This window comes from Strix uralensis, chromosome 3 (assembly GCF_047716275.1).
Source record: "Strix uralensis isolate ZFMK-TIS-50842 chromosome 3, bStrUra1, whole genome shotgun sequence".
Taxonomy (NCBI): domain Eukaryota; kingdom Metazoa; phylum Chordata; class Aves; order Strigiformes; family Strigidae; genus Strix; species Strix uralensis.
Window position 1 is genome coordinate 1397096 of NC_133974.1, and position 19207 is coordinate 1416302.

The 19207-nt window shown below is 59.4% G+C and overlaps 1 protein-coding gene across 2 annotated transcripts; it reads left to right on the forward strand.

The window, feature by feature from the left end:
• Positions 1 to 13808: 13808 nt before the first annotated feature.
• On the forward strand, positions 13809 to 19207 carry SCARA3 (scavenger receptor class A member 3). 2 transcript variants are annotated; one of them, XM_074861239.1, is made up of 6 exons: positions 13809 to 13932; positions 15070 to 15129; positions 15200 to 15319; positions 16054 to 16152; positions 16509 to 17552; positions 18476 to 19207. In XM_074861239.1, the coding sequence occupies exons 1-6, from the start codon at positions 13926 to 13928 to the stop codon at positions 18913 to 18915; spliced, it is 1770 nt and encodes a 589-aa protein (XP_074717340.1). In that variant the 5' UTR covers positions 13809 to 13925; the 3' UTR covers positions 18916 to 19207. The 2 variants fall into 2 exon arrangements, with proteins under 2 accessions (XP_074717340.1, XP_074717341.1); XM_074861240.1 differs by lacking the exon at positions 15070 to 15129 and having other exon boundaries at positions 13849 to 13932.

A 19207-nucleotide genomic window follows, 5' to 3' on the forward strand; every position in this document is an offset into this window, starting at 1 on the left:
GAGTCAAAGAATGAGGATCCCCACCCCAGGTTCCAGCGTTGTCTCAGGTCTGGTCATCTTGGGGGTGGGGGGGTGGGGGGTGCACACCCAGCAACGTTTCCTGTGGCCTTTTAAATTCATTTTATTGGCTGATTTACATCCTAGACCAACAGAGGCGGCTTTTCCATGAACTCGTTTGCATGAGACAAGGACCAAGCAGAGCATGGGTTCTGTGTGTGCGTTGAGGGGGCACCAACCCCCTTACCCAGCTGAGTCGGTGGTCGCCATCTCCCCGTTTCCACAGATTTTTGCTGATTTTGTGTGCTTTTTTGGGCAATCATCCACCTTCTGATGCCTTCTGGGGCAGGATGCTCCCCTCTTAGCAGCCCTTTATCACCTTCAGTGGTGAAGCCCAAGGCCTGCATCCTACCAGGTTTATACAAGGGAACCAGGGAGTATGGGGTTTACACAGTGGAGACGGGGATTAGCAAGGCCTAGATCCTGTCAGGCCTACAGAATGGAGCCAGTGATCCCCTCTTTGAGGCTTATCTAAGGAGTCTGGCGATATAAGCCCTGGGGCGGCGATCCTGGGCCTAATCACAAAGGCCACAGCTTGTCCTTGGGGGTTTCTGTGTTTGAGGCATCAATTCCTTCACTTCCTTCCCCTTCCTCCCTACAAAAGGCACATTCATTAATTCCTGGGGGTACTGACTGATCCTATTTCCACGTCCTATTCCCCCACCTACTCCCCCACCCTCTTTTTCCTCGCCCTCTGGGAAATCCTCTACCTCGAGCTGAAATGTGGGCATCAGCAAGGGTGGCTGCCACAGCTGCAGCTGGTTTCTGTCTTTTCATTTCTCCTTCTCTGTTACCTTTGCCTCCTCCACTTCTCAATTGTTATAAACCTGATATGCAATGTCCGTGAGCTGAGAGTCATTCCAGTAACTCCATCCACTTTCTGTAACTTTTGCCTGATGTCCGGGGCCGATTGCCCTACGGACAAGGCAGTGAACCCCCCTTGTCGCCCTTGTTCTCCGGGTCCAGATCAGCCCATTTTCTGCCCGCCACACATAACGTTTTTTTCAGAAGGCTGAGGGCTCTGCTGATTTTCCTTGAATTACTCCAGTTCATTTGGCAAGGTTCTTTGGCCGAGTAATTCCATTTTTAATTCCATATAACATTAATTGCTGATGTTTTACCATCATTCCCCTCATCTTTATTGGGGTCCCAATTAGGTTCCTGGGTGGGCATAAAACATGCCGGACCGACCCTTCCCATTCTCTGCCTCAGCTTTCTCTAATACTATTCTTTTTTCTTCTGGGGTTAACAAGCTATTTAATAAAACTTGCATGTCCTGCCAATCTGGATTGTGATTTTCAATAATCATTCTAAAAGAATGATTCATTTTGCCTGGGTTTTCTCTATATGATCCAGCTGATTCCTTCCCGTTCATTAACTCATTACATTTATTAAAGTAGTAAATGGTACCTTGACAAATACCATTTTTTCCCCTAAACCCGCAGCCTGTCGAAGAGGAGCCAATAACGTAGGGTTTTGCTGTGCTCAAGTTCTCCCTGCTACAGGGCTAAAACTATCCCCTCCTCCAGCATTATTTTCCTCACTACCCAGAGCCACCAACATCTGTACATCCTCCTCTTCATCACTCAATTTTAAACACCTTTTCCCAACACTACAGGCAGAACAACAACGGGACTCTGTGTCTTGATCTTCCATCACCATCATGACATTCAAATCAGAACCCAAAAGTTTACATTTCTTTCGAGTTTCATGATCATTTCTCAAATTAAAGAATAAATCAACATAATGTACCTCATGGCATTTGTCGTCGACAAAAGAACATTAATTGCAAAAAAGTGTTATATTTCAATGACCCCTTCTTGGGCTCTTTTTCCCCATCTTCCAACTCATATAGTGGCCACCATTTAGTACAATATTCAATTAGCTGTTCCCTTGTTAATGGATCTCCTCCAGATTTTCCAAATATTTTGTAATACACCCAAGAGGAGAGCGAGGAGTCATTCTAGACAGCTGAGCTCCCATATTTTTATCCAAAAAGAACATTTTGATCTAGAACTTCATATACTCCACTTCTCACTCTCAAATGGATATGAATTTACCTGTTCTACCAACAATTGCCCTGAAGTGCCCACACAACCTTATACCAAACAATATCTCTTTTATCAAGCGTTGCACCGTTGGGTCCCTTCCCCACTCTGCTCGGGGAGAATATTCACGGGGTCCCCGATCAAAAGGTGGGTGGGTGCTGGAGCAGGGTCTCCCCGCTGAGAGTCAGCAAGATCAGGGCAAGGCAATACAGGTGGGTCACCAAAAAAGTGTGATCCAAAAAGTGGATTCGTGGCTGAAAAGTGGATTCGTGGCCAAAAAGTGGATTCATGGCCAAAAAGCAGATTTGGATTCATGGCCAAGAAGTGGATTCATGGCCAAAAAGTGGATTCATGGCCAAAAAGCTGATTTGGATTCATGACCAAAAAGTGGATTCATGACTGAAAAGTGGATTCGTGGCTCAAAAACGGGTTCAGATTCATGGCCGAAAACTAGATTTGTGGCCAGAAAGTGGATTTGTGTCCAAAAAGCGGATTCGTGGCTGAAAAGTGGATTCACGGCTAAAAAATGGATTTGTGGCTGAAAAGCAGATTTGTGGCCAAAAGCAGATTCGTGTCTGAAAAGTGGATTCACAGCCAAAAAGTGAATTTGTGTCCAAAAAGTGGATTTGTGGCTTAAAATTGGATTTGTGTCCAGAAAACAGATTCATGGCTGAAAAGTGGATTTGTGGCTGAAAAGAAGATCTGTGTCCAAAAAGTGGATTCGTGGCCAAAAAGCAGATTCAGATTCATGGCTGAAAAGTGAATTTGTGGCAGAAAAGCGGATTCGTGGCCAAAAAGTGGATTTGTGGCCGAAAAGTGTGAATTTGTGGCCAAAAGGCAGATTCAGATTCCTGGCCAAAACATGGATTTGTGGCTGGAAAGTGAATTCGTGGCCGACAAGCAGATTCAGATTCATGGCTGAAAACTAGATTCGTGGCCAGAAAGTGGATTTATGTCCAAAAAGTGGATTCGTGGCTGAAAACTGGATTTGTGGCTGAAAAGCAGATGTGTGGCCTGTTGCATTTAAGGTAATGAATTAATTTGGTAAGAGATGAATCCCCTTGCGTTCTAGCTGATCCTCAGAGATCAGAGGGGCTGGGGGTGGCTGGATTTCTCTCTTAATAGTTATGGTAGTTATGGCTGTGACTCTAGGCCTGACACCAGGCCCACGAACAGCCCCAGGCTGTAGGTCTGGTTGCATTCAAAAGAAGCCGTCAGGTTCATGAATAGTGTGGTTTCTTTTTATGAACATCTACAGATTCTTTAAAATTGCCTGCGATAAGTGCTCGAACTGCAGGTTGGCTCTGGAGCACTACACAAAAAGAAGACGATTGCAACCACACACTTAATTCCCAGGTAATCTCTCGGCGTAGCCAAGGGCCCAGATCTTACCAAAAGGCTTCTGGGGGGGGTGAGAGCACAAACCCATCGATCTGTCCCTCTGATTTGGTGTCGGATTATTGTCCCTCCGAGTTAGACACAAACTCGGGGTGGTATTTCTCTTAGTATGTCTGTGTGAGTGGGTGGGACTGTGGTCAAGCCATTAACTTTTGAGTAATGACACATCACATTCCTTGGTGCGAGGGGTGCGCTGGTTTTTGTAGGAAAAAGAGGGAGGATGAGAGATAAAGCCGACAGGCTGCTGCAAAAACCGTCCTTGAGAAGTGAAAGAACGGGACTGCGCAGCCTCTGCCTCCCTTCGCATTCCCCCTTGGTGCCACGACAAACACAAATCACCGGACCTCCATCCCGTCCCGTGTTTGTTCTGGGCACCCCGTGTCAAGGAAATGTGTGATTTACAGATTTTTCACTGGTTTGCTTTTCTCACGCTTCCAACATGTAGCATGGCCAAAAGCAGATTTGAATTCATGGCTGAAAACTAGATTCATGGCCAGAAAGTGGATTGGTGTCCAAAAAGTGGATTCGTGGCTGAAAAGCAGATCTGGATTCAAGGCCAAAAAGTGGATTTGTGTCTGAAAAGTGGGTTCATGGCCAAAAAGCAGATTTGGATTCATGGCCAAAAGTGGATTCATGGCTGAAAAGCAGATTCGTGGCCGAAAAGCAGATTCAGATTCATGGCTGAAAATTGGATTTGTGGCCAGAAAGTGGATTTGTGGCTGAAAAGTGGATTCGTGGCTAAAAAGCAGATTTGTGGCCAAAAGCAGATCTGGCTTCATGGCCAAAAAGTGGATTTGTGGCCAAAGAGCAGATTTGGATTCATGGCTGAAAAATGGGTTGGTGTCCAAAAAGTGGATTTGTGGCTTAAAAGTGGATTTGTGTCCAGAAAGCAGATTCATGGCTGAAAAGTGGATTTGTGGCCAAAAGGCAGATTCGGATTCCTGGCCAAAACATGGATTTGTGGCTGAAAAGTGGATTTGTGGCTGAAAAGCGGATTTGTGGCCAAAAGCGGATTCATGTCTCAAAAGTGGATTTGTGGCCAAAAAGCAGATTCATGGCCGAAAAGTGGATTCGTAGTTCAAAAGTAGATTCAGATTCATGGGCAAAAAGTGGATTTGTGTCTGAAAAGAGGATCTGTGTCTGAAAAGTGGATTCATGGCCAAAAAGTGGCTTCGTGCCCGGCCTGCCATAACCTGATCTTGTCCGGCTCAGGGGAGATTATTGTGTTTATCCCGGCCTGGGGGGACTTTCCCACAAACCAAACACCCCAAGAGCAGGTTTTCACGCTCCTTTTAGACACGAAACTCAGAGATTAGCACTTTTCCAAACCTGCCTGTTAGATCCTGATTGCTTAGTGATTAACATACAATTAGAATGGGGTTTAAATAATGCTTCTGCTGCTCCCCATGCCCAGGGGAAGGGTTTTAACCTGGGCAGGGGCCTTTTTGCCCTGGGGGGTGGGTTTTAGTGTTATAATGCCGGTCGCTCACTTGCCGGCCACTCAAAAATTAGTTTCATTGCCAAGTTAATTAATCGAACAGTCCCTTTGCCAGGCTGTCTCATAACTCATCCTCAGCACAACCCCAGACATTCTCTTCATGGTCCAGGACGTTCTGATTATTTTCTAGGGGTTGGAGATCAAAGTCGATCCGTGATGAATTTCTTATCGTTCATTAAGGTTAATCTTGGCCACGCCTCAAAGTCTCGCTCGATCAAGCTCCAAAAATCGTTAATTGTCCCCATATGTGCGGTAACTATGGCTACTGGCACAGTTAATAACCGTGGCCACTAGCAAATGTGAATTTTACTGTATCAGGACCCCCCCATCTCCCCCCACCACCCCGAGCTGCAACATCCCCCACTGCCACGGGGGAAACTGAGGCACGGGTCCCCCTCCCCGCTCCCACCGTGTCCCCCTCTGAGCCCGGGGGGTCCCCACAGCCTGAAACCGCAGCCCCCACCCCACCCACCCCCCCTCCCCGGGGCGATAAAACAACTTCCCGACTGCGGATTCCGGCCCAGTAGCAAAAACACCGCCTCGGGAACTGGGGGAACTGGTTGGCGCCCAGCGAAGGGGCGGGGCCGTGCCGGGAGGAGGGAGCAGCCCACGGCCCCGCGGGACAGGAGCCCCCTCCCCGGAGAGCCCGAGCGGGACGGGACCTGGTACTGGACACGCGGGGGGTGCGCGGGGGTGCGGGTGACCCTGGGGCCGCGGGTGGGACACGCGTGTGCAGGGGGGGGCTGGGGGTGCGTGTTCTCTCGGGCTGTGGGTGGGACACGCGTGTGTTGGGGGTCCCCGGGGGTGCGGGTGCCCCCGGGAGGGGGGGTAGGACACGCGTGTACAGGGGGGTGCCCGGGGGTGCGTGTTCACCTGGGGTCGCGGGTGGGACACGTGTGCAGGGGGGTGCGAGCTCCCCCGGAACTGCAAAGGGGACGTGTCGGTGCATGTTCTCCTGGGACACGCGTGTGCAGGGGGGTCCCCGGGGTGCGTGTCCTCATGGGGTCGCGGGTGGGACACGCGTGTGCTGGGGCGTCCCCGGGGGTGCGAGCTCTCCCAGGAGCGTGGGTGGGACACGCGTGTGCAGGGGGGTCCCCGGGGTGCGTGTGCCCCTGGGGTCGCGGGTGGGACACGTGTGTGCAGGGGGGTGCGAGCTCCCCCGGAGCTGCAAAGGGGACGTGTCGGTGCATGTTCTCCCGGGGCCGCGGGTGGGACTCGCGGGTGGGTGCTGTCCCCAGAGCCCCCGGGGCGGGGGTGGGGGGGGTCTCCCCTCTGCCTGCACCCCCACCCCGGCAGCCCCAGGCGGGGCGGGAGGCGGCCCAGGCCCATGATGGCCGTGGGGACGGGGACGGGGACGGGGTTGGGGGGGGGGGGTGGTGTGTGGGAGGGTGTGCAGGCCCTGGGGGTGCTCCCTGGGCTCCCCCCACAACACTCCCAGGGCTCCCCCCGCCCTTTCCAGGGCTTCACCCCCCGCTCTGCTCCCCGCAGCCCCGCCGCACAAGGACGTCGCCAGGGAAGAGGGGACATCATCTCCAGAGTGGGGCCATCTCAGCCGTGACCTAGCCGCCAGCCTCCACCTGAGAGAAGCCCGACCAGCCTTCCTCTTCCTCCCCCCGGCTTCCTCTTCCTCCCCAGCCCCTGAGCAGCCTTGTAACCGTTTTGCTGCCGCTCCTGCCGGTGCAGCCACAGACCCTCGGTCTGACCACAAACCCCCACCCCGTGCCACAGCGGCAGGAGGCGAAGGCGAGGGGCCGGCGGGGTGACACCCGCTTTCCTTGGCGGTTTTGGGGACGATGACCTCTTTCTGGAACAGGAAGGACAAGCGGAAGGGGGGTTTCGCGCCACCGCCAGCCTCCCAAGAGGCAGATTTGGGGACGCTTATCCAGGAGAATGGTTCCAAGCCCCGGGTGGAAGATGCCGTCTTGGTGGAGAAAGAGGAGTTTGCCAGGTTCTGTGGAATCCAGCGCCCCGGTAAAGGCTGGCAGCTGAGCAGGCCCATGCGGTTTTTGTGGCAGATGGCACGATTGAAGGATAGGAGCAAGCAGCCGCAGGCTTCCCAAGGAGTCGAGGAGAGCCGGAGAGCCGCTGGGATGCAGGCACAGGCTGCTGAGAGATGCGCCGAGCTGGAGCTGAGGCTGCCAGAGAAGCTGGGGACCTGCCAAAATGCCACCCAAGGTGGAGAAGCCCAGCAGGAAAAGCAGGTGACCACGATGACAGCGTTCAAGGTCCACAGCGTGGTCTCACGCTGCGGGGGAGATGGTTGGGATGAGCCGATCGTTGGGAACGGGGATGAGGAGGGGAGGAGCACCTGCTCGGCCCGGAGTGTGGGGTTGTGGGTGGAGGAGGAGGATGCTGCCACCATCCCTCGAGGGGATGGGCAGGACTTTAACCCGCCTTCAGCAGAGGGAAGGGCTGGGGAGGAGCGGAGGAGGCAAGTGTGGGAGAAGCTTCATCGCCTGGGAGAGGACATGGCGAGGTGGGAAGGGAGGTCCACGAGAGACCTGGCGGGCAGGCTGGTGGAGGTGATTCTGCAGACAGAAACTGGGATGTACCCCCCAGAGATGGGCAACGAGGGTGACTGGTGGGAGCAGGGGGAGGCAAGAGCCAGAGTGGGTGTCCTCAAACAGGTGGGCGCTTTCTGGGTCACCCATGCGGATGCCACCACGGTGAACCTGCAGAACCTGGTCACGTACCACCACGTCTCCAGCAATGGGACCGTGTACGAGGACAATGAGCACCTCCCCTCTGTGCTGGAGCCGTTTGGAAACGAGCAGTTCTGGGAGGACTCGGAAGAGGAGGAGGAGGAGGAGGAGGAAGGTTTTCCTCATTTTATAGGGCTGTTCCACCAACTCAGCAGGGAAGAGGTTAGGAATGATGAGTGGTGGAGGGAGGAATTCCCGGATGTGTGGGCGCAATATGAGCTGGACTGCGGGCTGGTGTCCGGGACGGTGAAGGTGAACGGGCCCCCAGCACCCTTCCAGCAGCAAGACCGGCTTTCAAAAGAGAAAGAAGACGCAGTGGCAGACGCCCTGCGGGTCCTGCTGGCTGACGGCGTGGTGGTGGAAGGCAGCTCTTCCTCCAACATCCCTTTAAAACTCACCCGAAAGCGTGACGGGAAGACGTGGCGCCTGACGCTGAACTGCAAAGCTCTCAACAAGGTCACCCCCATGGTGGTGCCTCCGGTGGTCCTGGATGGGATCAAGCTCGTCTCAACCCTCAGCCCCAAGAGCAGGTATTTCTCGATGGTGGATCTCTCCAACTGCGCCTTTGCCATCCCCTTGACCACCAGCTCCAGAGCCAGGTTTGCCTTCACCTTCCGTGGCCGGCAGTACCTCTTCACCCGCCTGCCCCAGGGCTTCCACAGCACGGACCCCATCGTGCACCAGCGGGTGGCTAAGATGTTGTCCCAGCTGCCCCCAGAAGATGAACCTTGGGTTATTTCCTACGTCGATGACATCCTCATCGCTGGGAGAAGCCAAAATGAGACCGAAGCCCGAACGAGGAGAGTCCTGAAGCTGATCCAAAATACAGGCTTTAAAGCCAAGTTTGAGAAGGCGCAGCTCGTCCGGCCCAAGGTGGACTACCTGGGGATGACAATTGGGGCCAAGGGGCGAGGTATCAAGGCCAGCAAGCTGGAGAGTGTCCTCAGAGCACCCAGCCCAAAGACCGTCCGTGGCCTCCGCTCACTGCTCGGGAAGTTTGTCTCCTTGCAGGATCACATTCCCTGCTTCTGGGAGTTGGCCCGGCCGCTCCACCGCCTCACCACGAAGCATGGTGGGTGGCAATGGGGACTGGAGCAGGAGCAGGCGCTGGACAGGCTGAAACAGGCCGTCATGGCTGCGCCCATCCTGCGATTCCCCGATAAATCCCAGCCCTTCGTCATCAGGTTGATGCCTGGTGAAGAGGCGATTGGAGCCGCCTTGCTGCAGGAGGATGAGGAAGGTCAACTGGTCCCAGTGGGACACAGATCCTGCATCCTGAAGGACCACGAGGCCTCCTACATGCCGGAGGAGAAGGGGTGTCTGGCGGCGGTTTGGGCCGTGCAGGCCTTCGAGCCCCTCACGGGGCCGGCCCCCATTGTCATCCAGCTGCCCCATTCCCCTTGGAAGTATCTCCTGTGGGGGGAAGTGTTGGGGTCCTGCGGGCCGAACCTGCAGCAGTGGACTCTGCTGCTGGTGAACGAAGGGGAGATGGCAAAGGCATCCCACCCTGAGCCCCCCAGCACCCCGGTTCTCATCGCTCCCTCCCTCCAGCTCCTGCCTTCCCACATCTCCAAGGCCAACGTGTGGTTCACGGCCAGCGAGAAGACTTGCTGCGTCGGCTTCGCCGCGGCCAACTTGGAGGAGCAGTGGGTATTGGGGGCATTGGAGGGTGGCTCAGTGCCGGGCGCGGAGCTGGCGGTTCTGAAGCAGCTCCTGTACGATCACCACCCCTCCTCACCCCTTTATTGGTACACAGGGTGCCGGTCCTTGGTGGAAACGCTGCAGATTCGGCAGCACGAGTGGGAGTGGGGACAGCGGGCAAGCCCCTGCAAGGGTCTGTGGGCGAGCATCCTGCAGTGGGTCCGCACCAACCCAGGGGTGCTGCACGTCAGGCATGTGGGAGGGGACAAGAGGGACCTGAAGGAGATGGAGTGGAAGCAGAAAGTGAGCAGGAGGGCCAAGGCGATGTCTGGTAGGGCTGTGGGCAAGCAGCAGATGTGGGAGCCTTCGAAGCATGAGAAGCAAGAAATAATTGCCCAGTGTCACAGCTGGTCACACGAGGGGGTGGAGGGGACCCTGGCGAGGGTGCGTCAGGTCGCATCCTGGGAAGGGGACAGCGAGCAGGTGGCCCGTTGGGTGCAGAACTGCCTGAACTGTGCTGCAGGCAGGGAGAGAGTGGGCAGGGTGCTGCCGCAGCGGGAAGAGGGGCCGTGGGCGCAGCTCCAGCTGGGCTACATCAGCGGCCTCCCCGAAACCGCGGAGGGGCTGCGCTCCCTCTTGGTGGTGGAGGACGAGTTCTCGGGGTGGGTGGAAGCCTTCCCGCTCGGGAAGGAGATGGTGGATGATGCGGCCACGATGCTCTTCAGCCAGGTTTTTGGGCGCTACGGGACCCCTCGCACCATCCATCTGCCGCCTGTGCCCCCCTTCCTCCGGGATGCCGTGGTGATGGCGACGTCCGGCCTGGAGTCCCTGTGGGACATCCCGCAGCCCGGCCAGGCGACACCGGCCACCGCAGCCCTGCAGCGACTGGCCTGGGGGGCCGGCAAGAAGTGGGCAACGATGCTGCCCTTGCTGCTGGCGGCGATCAGGTCCGTCAGGGCGCAGGGAGCGGCGCTACGCCCCTACCAAATTATTTTTGGCTTCCCCTTGGAGATGCGGTGGGGATGTGTCAGCCCCGATGACAATGTCCTCCCCTGGCTCAGCCAGCTGGAGGAGGCCAGGCCTGGCTACAAGCAGTGGACCAAAGCTGCGCTGCTGAGGGATTGCCCGGAGGATGTTCCGTGGCCGTAGCCCCCCAAAATCCTCCATGAGGTCACTGTCTGTGTGTTGTGTGTCGTGGTGTGGGGAGAAAAGGGGTGTGCTGGGCTTGCTGGGGGAGTTTTAGGCAAGACTGGGAGATTTTAGGGAGGACTAGTGGGCTTTTAGGCAGGACTAGGGGGATTTTAGGCAGGATTAGTGGGCTTTTAGGCAGGACTAGGAGAGTTTTAGGCAGAACTGAAGGGGCTTTTAGGTAGTTTTAGGCACGACTAAGCAATGCGCAACCTCTTCTTCCTACGGTGTTCAGGGACAGGGAGGGAAGACTTGCTGGGTGTACTGGGTTTGACTGGGGTGGAGTTGGGTTTTTTTCATAGCAGCCAGCACGATGCTGGGCTCTCCCAGCTGTGGCCCCAACAGTGCTGGGAGCACTGGGATGGTGGTGCCAACCCCAGGCCTGTGGGGCTTGGGGGAGCTGGGCCAGCTTTTGCTTGGGACTGGGGGGAAGATGGCCTTGGCATCACTTGCTTTGTTTTATTTTCTTTCCCTTTTTTTGCCACTTCTGCTTCATTTAATAAATGTTTTTTATCTCAACCCATGTTTTCTTGCTTTTCTTCTTCCTTTCTGTCCTGGGTTTGGCTGGGATAGAGTTAAATTCTTCATAGCAGCTTGTGGTTTGGATTTGAGCTGAGAACAGCGCTGATAACAGAGGGATGCTTTAGTTATCGCAGTACAGTGCCAAGGTCATTTCTGCTCCTCCTCCTCCGCTGCCCGCGGGGGCTCACCCACAACACCAGGGAGTCACATCTTGAGGCTCTGCAGCCTTTGGGAGCGGGGCGGGGCGGGGGGCGGGGAGAGAGGAGCCAGCGGTGTCCAACAGCCAAGTCTCAACCCCCATTAGCGACCTCCAGGTGACCTCCTGAGGCTCCTCGTGGCTCTTCAAAGGGTTGTGGGGCTGTAGCTGCCCCCATCTCCTGATGGCTCTCAGGTTGTAGCTCTCCGAGCCCCTCTGCTACTTAAAATTGTAGAAATTGTAGAATTATTTAGGTTGGAAAAGACCCTTCAGATCAAGGTCAACTGTTACACCAAATGATGAAGGGGATGGGGGGGCGACCACAAGCACAGACCCCGGGCACCCCGCGCTCTGGTCCATAAGCTGGTTGAAGCCAGAGGAGCAGCAAAGTGGGGTGCTCGGGGGTGTTTAACAGGAGGTGGTGTGGGGCAGCCCCCCCAACATGCTGTGGGCTCACTTGGGGTCCCCTAAACGACGAGCTGCACTTGAGAGCAGGACCCAGGGCACGGCAGGTAGCCCAGGGGCTGGTAGCCCGGGGATTTGTGGCAGTGACCCATCCGCCACCCCAACAAAAGTATATTTAGTGCTTCTGCGGTGAGTCTGCAGCCCAAATGCTGAGTCAGCGCGGACGCAAGAGAACGACCGTGCTGCTGATTTAGCACGAGGGTTTAGCCGGGCGGTGACTCCGGTCGCAAGGCGGCGATTAAAATAGCTGCAGCCCAAGGAAGCCGGGATCAGCCGAGCTGGGACATCTCTGGAGTGGCTCCACCAGCCGTGAGTCATCAGGGACGGCCCGAAGAAGCTGAGGGAGAGCAGCAAACTGCAGCCGCTGAGGATGAGGATGGTGGGAAGAATTCAGCTTCCAGAGAGCATCCTCCGGCTGTCGCCTCAGGAATCCCCCGAAGATGCCGTGGGCTGGGGCGTGGAAGGTCACAACCACTGCAAAAGCATCACTTAAGGGTGTCTGGCGATTAAAAAATTATTGTGATCAGTGTTGGTGTGTTCTCTGGTACGAGGTAGTGGGGAAAGTCTGGGGAAAGAGCAAGAGGGACCCCAAAAATGCTGCTAGAAATGGCCAGGGGGGTGAGGGGGAGGCTCCGGGACACGAAACAAGATGGTGATGTCCAGGAGCGACGTCTGAGGGAGGAGGGGGGAGGCAGGTGCTGGTATGGGGAATATTACAGAAAATCAACTAATATAACCCAGATGAGAGGGGCTGGGCCAGGCAGGGGGGCTGCTGCAGGAGCAGCGGAGGTTTGGGTGGCTGGAGACCCCCCCCGCCATGTCCCAGAGGTGGCCGGAGGAGGAGGAGGAGGAGGGAGGCCGTGCGGGGAGGAAGGCTGCCCGGGAGCCCGGCCAGGTCTCAGCAGAGGGCAGCAGCAGCCCGACACAAAAGCCTCGGTGGGGAGGGGGTCTCAGCAAGGACACCCCCCCGACCCCCACGGGACCCCCAAGTCCCGTGGCTCTGAACTGGGACCAGAAGCCGGGAGCCAAACTACAGCGCCCTGCGGCCCAGCCAGGACCCCAAAGCACAGCACCCCGTGTCCCTGCCCCACATCCAGGGGGCCAGACCCCAGAGCCAGCACCCTGACCCCCATCCAGGGGCCAGACCCAGGACCCCAGACCCCATACCCCGCCCCACATCCAGGGGCCAGACCCCAGACCCATCTCCCTGTGCCCCCATCTCCCCATGTCCCTGCCCCACATCCAGGGCCCAGACTCAGGACCCCAGACCCATCTCCCTGACCCACATCCAGAGGCCAGAGCCTGGACCCCAGACCCATCTCCCTGTGTCCCCATGTCCCTGCCCCACATCCAGGGCCCAGACTCAGGACCCCAGACCCATCTCCCTGCCCCAGACCCGGGGGCTGGACCCCAGACCCATCTCCCCATGTCCCCATCTCCCCACCCCATATCCAGGGGTCAGAGCCCAGACCCCAGACCCACCTCCCCACCCCACATCCAGGGGCGAGACCAAGGACCCCAGCCCCATCTCCCTGCCCCACATCCAGGGCTCAGACCCAGGACCTCAGCCCCATCTCCCCACCCCAGATGCATGTGCCCAAACCCCCAAGCCTGACCCCCAGCCCCTCCATCTCCCTAAGCCAGACTCCTGAGCCCCACTGCCCTTGCACCAGGGCCCCCCCTTCCCCAGACCCCCCCAAACACGGCCAAGCGAGGCCGGCACAGCACGGCACGGCACAGCACGGCACGGCACGGCACGGCACGGCACGGCACAGCACGGCGTCGGTCGGACATTTGTTAGTCATTAGGGCTGGAGGGAAGGAGGGCGGGCGCGGGACCAGCCTTTCTTCTCCAGCACATATCCCAGCGCCTCGCCTTTCGGTGGCCGGCGTCCAGCCTGGCCGGGCTCTGCCGTCCCTCGTCCCCCGTCCCCATCCCGCGTGGGCCAAGGCCATGGGCGAGCGGGCAGCCATGGGGATGCTCCGCCACCGTGGTGGCTTTTGAAGGCTCCCCAGGAAGTTTTGGGAGCGGAGGGGGGGGGGGCAAAGGCTGGTGTGGGGGTTGTAGGGGGTGGGGGGAGCAGCCCCGGCCATGCTGGCCGCTCGCTGAGGCTCGCCGGGAAGAGACGTGCCGGGGCGGATGCGGGAACCAGGGCGGTGAGGCCTGGGGTGGTGCAGGATTGCACCCACGGCCCCCCAACTTGGGGGGCTATGAGAGGTGAGTGGGGGGCAGCTCGGGGGGGGGCGGGGATTGGAGCCCTGGGGAGGGGAGCGGGGCTGGTGGCACAGGGGACAGGGGGGGACGGCTGTGCCGAAGCGGGTAGCGGAGCTGGGGGGCAGCCGGCACCGGGTGGATGCACCCCCCCGAATCCCACTACATCCCTGCTCCCCACGGGCAGCATCTCCCCACGCCCGGGGGGGTGAACAGGCTTCAGCCATAGTCGGGGACTCCCACACCGGGGTGGGGGGGCAAGAGGAGCTGAAGTGGGTGTTTGGGGGGTGTTCTAGGGCTTCCCCCTGCTTGCTCAGAGCCCACCACTTGTTGACTCCATGGGGCAGAAAAGTGAAATTTAGGGCGCAGAAAAGCCAAGGACCATGCCAGGGAGGACGGAGGGAATCGCCGCCGCCCCCCAACCCAGCGAGCCCCCCCCCTCGCCCGCCTTTGCGTAGAGGGGGGGGCCGGGCTGTATAAAGCCGGGGATGCTGGTGCCGTGGTCACTCCAGCCGTGCCTGCAGCCCCCCTGCGGCACCCCCCGACTGGAAACCCTCCTTCTGCCGGGCGAGGAGGTTGGGGAGGCCCCGGGCAAGGGGGGGGGGCTGGGCTGGTGGGGGCTGTGGGGGGCTCTCGGGCATGGCACAGCTCTTGGGGAGCTTTGGGGAGCCAGGGAGGGACCCCCAGGCTCCTTCGGGGTCGGGGAGCAGTGCTGAGCCCCAACTTGCCCCCCAGGGTCCGGACTGGGGCGACACGTGGGTTTTATTTGCCTTTTTTTGCACGAAGAGACTGGGAAGCCACAAAGTCCCCCCGGGGCTGGGAGCCAGGAGCTGTCACTTTTCCCCTCATCAGCCACTTTTTGGCCAAATTCAACCAAATTTCCCCAAGTTTACGGTCTTGGGAGTGCGAAGGTCCCGGCCGAGTCCCGCAGCAGCAGCAGTGGGCGGTGGAACGGAGGAGACGTGTCCCCACGGGCTGGTGCCACCGGGCTTCGGCCAGCTGCGGGTGGCAGCGGGAGGCGGGGGCCTGGCGGGTGTCCCCAGGGCTCGACGGCACCCACGGGGCTGGGAGCAGGAGAGGGCAGGCAGCAGGCAGGGCCCCGGCAGGGCAGGCAGCTCAGGTCCCTCCTGTGTTGGCTTTCAGAAGCCGAGCCGGCGGGAGGGGAGGAAGAGGAGATGCCGACCTTCAGCTCCCGACCGAGCGGTAAGGACGATCCCCCCCCGGGGGGGGCAGGGGGTGCGGCGGGGCCTGATCCTTCTCTCTCCGCGCTCAGGCAGGGCACGGAGCAGCTGCAGCCGGTGCCAGAAGAACCTCTCCCTCCAGACGGCCGTCAGGGTCCTCTACGTCTTCTCCATCCTCCTCATCGTGGCCGTGACCGTGCTGGCTGCCCTGGGTGAGCACGGGCAGGGCTGGGAGGTCGGGCTCCTGCCCTTCCTCCTGCCTTTCCTCCTGCCTTCCCTCCTGCCCTCCCTCCTGCCCTTCCTCCTGCCTTTCCTCCTGTCTTTCCTCCTGCCCTTCCTCCTGCCTTTCCTCCTGCCCTCCCTCCTGACTTCCCTCCTGACTTCCCTCCTGCCCTCCCTCCTGCCCTCCCTCCTGCCCTCCCTCCTGCCTTTCCTCCTGCCCTCCCTCCTTCCTTCTCTCCTGCCCTCCTCAGGGCAGCCCCTCGAGGCTACCAGGCCCTGAATCCAAAGCCCCTTCAGCACCCAAGCATGGAGAGGAGCACCCAGCTCCCCCTGACTTGCCCCTGGGATGCTCGCGCGTGATGCCACCTCGCTTGGCGATGGCCTTACCTCCCCCGGGGACCTCAAGAACCACCCCAGAGCCTGGAGGTTGCCACCCCATCACCTCCACTGGCAAGAAACAGCCTCCCAGGCTCAGCAGAGGGTCATTGTGCTGCTGGGGGCTGGCCCCCAGGAGATGTTTTATAAAACCATCACCAAGCCCTGAACCCAAAAGCTCCCCAGGACACCCACTAGCCACCCAGCCTGGCTCTTCAAGCCCTGGCCACCCTCCTTGCCAGGGCAGGAGCCCAGAGGAAAGGCGTGGAGGACAATCACATCCTGGTGTCTGCCCACCTCCCCTGACTGTCCCCCTCCCCCCCCCCCCCCCCCCAAATTTCCTCCGCAGTGTTCAAGAAAGTTGACTCCATCTCCAAGGATATCAGCTCAGCCCAGACCTATTATGAGAAGAAGATCGTGTCCATCCAGGAGGACCTCCAGGGGTTGGGTGAGTGGTTTGCAACTGGACCTGGAGGTCTTCTCCAGGCTTCGGCACCCTCCGGCTGAGGTTCTGGGGCTCCCTCGGGGCCAAACCCCCACTTATCTCCCCAGATTTTGGGGAGGGACGACGGGTTGGGCTTTTTTTGGAGGATGTGGTGCGCAGAGGCGGCAGGAGGAGGGTGAGGGTGGGCGCTGGTGGCATCAGGGTTGTCCCAGCCGTGGCTCCATGGGGCCCATCTCCAGGCTCTGCAAAGACAGAGGCTCCTTCTTCCACTCTGGTCCTCAGCGGGAGGGTCTCCGGGCTCGGGGCGGGGGACACACAGGGTGGGGTAACAGACCCCCCTCTTCTTGCCCTTCGTTTAGATGAGAAGACCTCAGGGAACTGCTCCCTGTGCCACGAGCCAGGACAGCTGGGCCAGGAGCTCACCAAGCTACAGGGCGAGCTGGAGGAGATCCAGAAGATGCTTTTGGTTCAAGAAATCCTGCTCGACCGCACCTCCCAGACACACGAGCAGCTCTCGTCCACCAGCAACAAGATCACCAGCGAGGTGGACAACTGCTCCTTCTCCATCCGGCAGGTCAACGAAAGCTTGGGGCAGTTCCTGGCCCAGGTTGGGGGTTGGCAAGTGGTCACCTCCCAACTAGACAACTCTCTCAAGGGCTTGGCCCAAGAGCGCTACGATGTCCGAGCGGCCATGCAGCAGATGAACTTCACCTTGGGGCAAACCTCTGACTGGATCCAGGTCATCCAGAGGAAGACGGACGAGGAGACGTTGACGCTGCAGAAGATCGTCAGCGAGTGGCAGAACTACACCCGCCTCTTCGGTGGGCTGCGAGCCACCTCCTCCAAGACCAGCGAGGTGGTGAAGAGCATCCAAAGCAGCGTGGGCGCCGCGGCTCGGCAGGTCGGCCAGAACTCGGAGAACATGCATGACCTGGTGCTGCAGGTGATGGGGCTGCAGCTGCAGCTGGACAACATCTCCTCCTTCTTGGATGACCACGAGGAGAACGTCAACGACTTGCGCTACCACGCCAGGTACACGCAGAACCGCACAGCCGAGCGTTTCGAGACCTTGGAAGGCCGCATGACGTCGCATGAGATTGAGATCGGCACCATCTTCGCCAACATCAACGCCACTGACAGCCACGTCCACAGCATGTTGCGCTACCTGGATGACGTGCGGCTCTCCTGCACCCTGGGCTTCCACACCCACGCCGAGGAGCTCTACTACCTGAATAAATCCCTCAGCCTGGTCCAGGGCACCACGGACCTGCTGCGGGAACGCTACAGCCTCCTCAGCGCCCGGCTGGATTTTGACATCCGTAACCTGTCCATGGTCATGGAGGAGATGAAGGTGGTGGACGTCCGGCACGGGGAGATGCTGAAGAACGTCACCGTCTTACGAGGTGAGGTCCCAGTGTTGCATGGGGATGGGGTTGGGGTCAGGCGCGTTGGGCGGCTGATTTGGTTTTGGTTTTTTGTCTTCACGGTGGGATCTGGGCTCACTCGGGAGCGTCCTGCACGCAGGGGTGGTGGTGGAGGACCCAAACTGCCATCACTGAGGCCAAGGTGGTGTTGGGATGAGCAAGAAGGCCCCGGATACCAGCCCATGGATGTGGAAGAGGCCTGAGGAGGGACCTATGTGGACTCGGCTTGCAGAGCCATCCCTGCGTGGGGGGACGGGGACAGTGGGGAGGTGACCCATGGCCTTCCAGCACTGCTGTCTCGCGTACTGGGGCCAGTGAGCCTGCTTACTGGCCCTGGTGGAGAGGGTACAGCTGCCCCAGGATGAGGGCCCCGGTGGCTTGGGGGGCCTCAGGATATTTCCATCTGATCCTGGTCCTAGCAAGGGCTGCAGGGCTGGGGAAACCGAGCTCAGCTGGTCCTGGCCTTAGTGAGGGCTGCGGGGCTGGGGGAGCTGGGCTCAGCTGATCCTAGTCTTAGTAAGATCTGCAGGGCTTGGGGAGCCAACCTCAGCTGATCCCAGTCTTAGTGAGGGCTTGTGGGGCTGGGGAAACCAGGCTCAGCTGGTCCTGACCTTAGTGAGGGCTGCGGGGCTTGGGGAGCCAGGCTTAGCTGATCCCAGTCTTAGTAAGATCTGCAGGGCTGGGGGAGCCAGGCTCAGCTGATCCTGGTTTTAGCGAGGGCTGCAGGGCTGGGGGAGCTGGGCTCAGCTGATCCCAGTCTTAGTAAGATCTGCAGCGCTGGGGGAGCCAGGCTCAGCCGATCCCGGTTTTAGCAAGGTCTGTGGGCTGGGGCATCTCCCTCTCTCCCCGCTTTGGGGTGCTGTGTGTCGTCCCCACCCCACTGACCCCCCTTCTCCCCCCAGGCATGCCGGGCCTTCCGGGCCCCCGCGGCCTCAAGGGCGACGTGGGCGTCAAGGGCCCCCCAGGAATCGATGGAGAGAAGGGCGACGTGGGCGACCTGGGCTCGCCGGGACCCCAGGGCCCCCCCGGCCCCCCCGGGCCCCCCGGCCCCCCAGGAGAAAGGGGTCCCCTGGGCTTCAAGGGCTTCCCGGGCCTCAAGGGTGCCAAGGGCAGCTTCGGGCCATCCGGCTCCCGGGGTCAGGGGGGGCCCAAGGGAGACCCCGGCCCCCCGGGACCCACTGGGGTGCAGGGGCCAGTGGGCCCCCCCGGCCCCCAGGGCGAAGCGGGGCTCCCCGGCCCCCCCGGGGCTGCGGGCCAGGCTGGCCCCACTGGGCCCAAAGGAGACCCCGGTTTGCGAGGCCCCCCCGGACTACCGGGCCCCCCCGGCCCCCCAGGACAGTGACCCCCCCCCTGCTGCCAGCCTGGCCATGGGCATGGGGGGGCAGGGGGGGTCCCCACTGCTGCCCCCCCCCCCCGTCCCGAGCGTTCCCCGCGGGGGTGTGAGGCTGAGCCTCGCAGGATGGGGCCGGGGGGGGCCCCCAGGGCACCCCCCCAGTGTGAGGGGCTGGGCCCCGGGGTGGGGGGTCCCCGCGGGATGGGGTGCAGCTGGTTTGTGCCCGTGTCCCCCCCGTCACCCCCCCCCCGTGCTGTGTCCCCCCCCATGTACTCCCGGCACAATAAAGTTGTAGTGGGGA

What these genes read in the sequence shown, in the direction of transcription:
- SCARA3 (XM_074861239.1), top strand. An exon ending in CTTCAGCTCCCGACCGAGCG is followed by an intron (nt 15,130 to 15,199) that starts GTAAGGACGATC and finishes CTCCGCGCTCAG; the next exon opens with GCAGGGCACGGAGCAGCTGC. An exon ending in GGAGGACCTCCAGGGGTTGG is followed by an intron (nt 16,153 to 16,508) that starts GTGAGTGGTTTG and finishes CCCTTCGTTTAG; the next exon opens with ATGAGAAGACCTCAGGGAAC.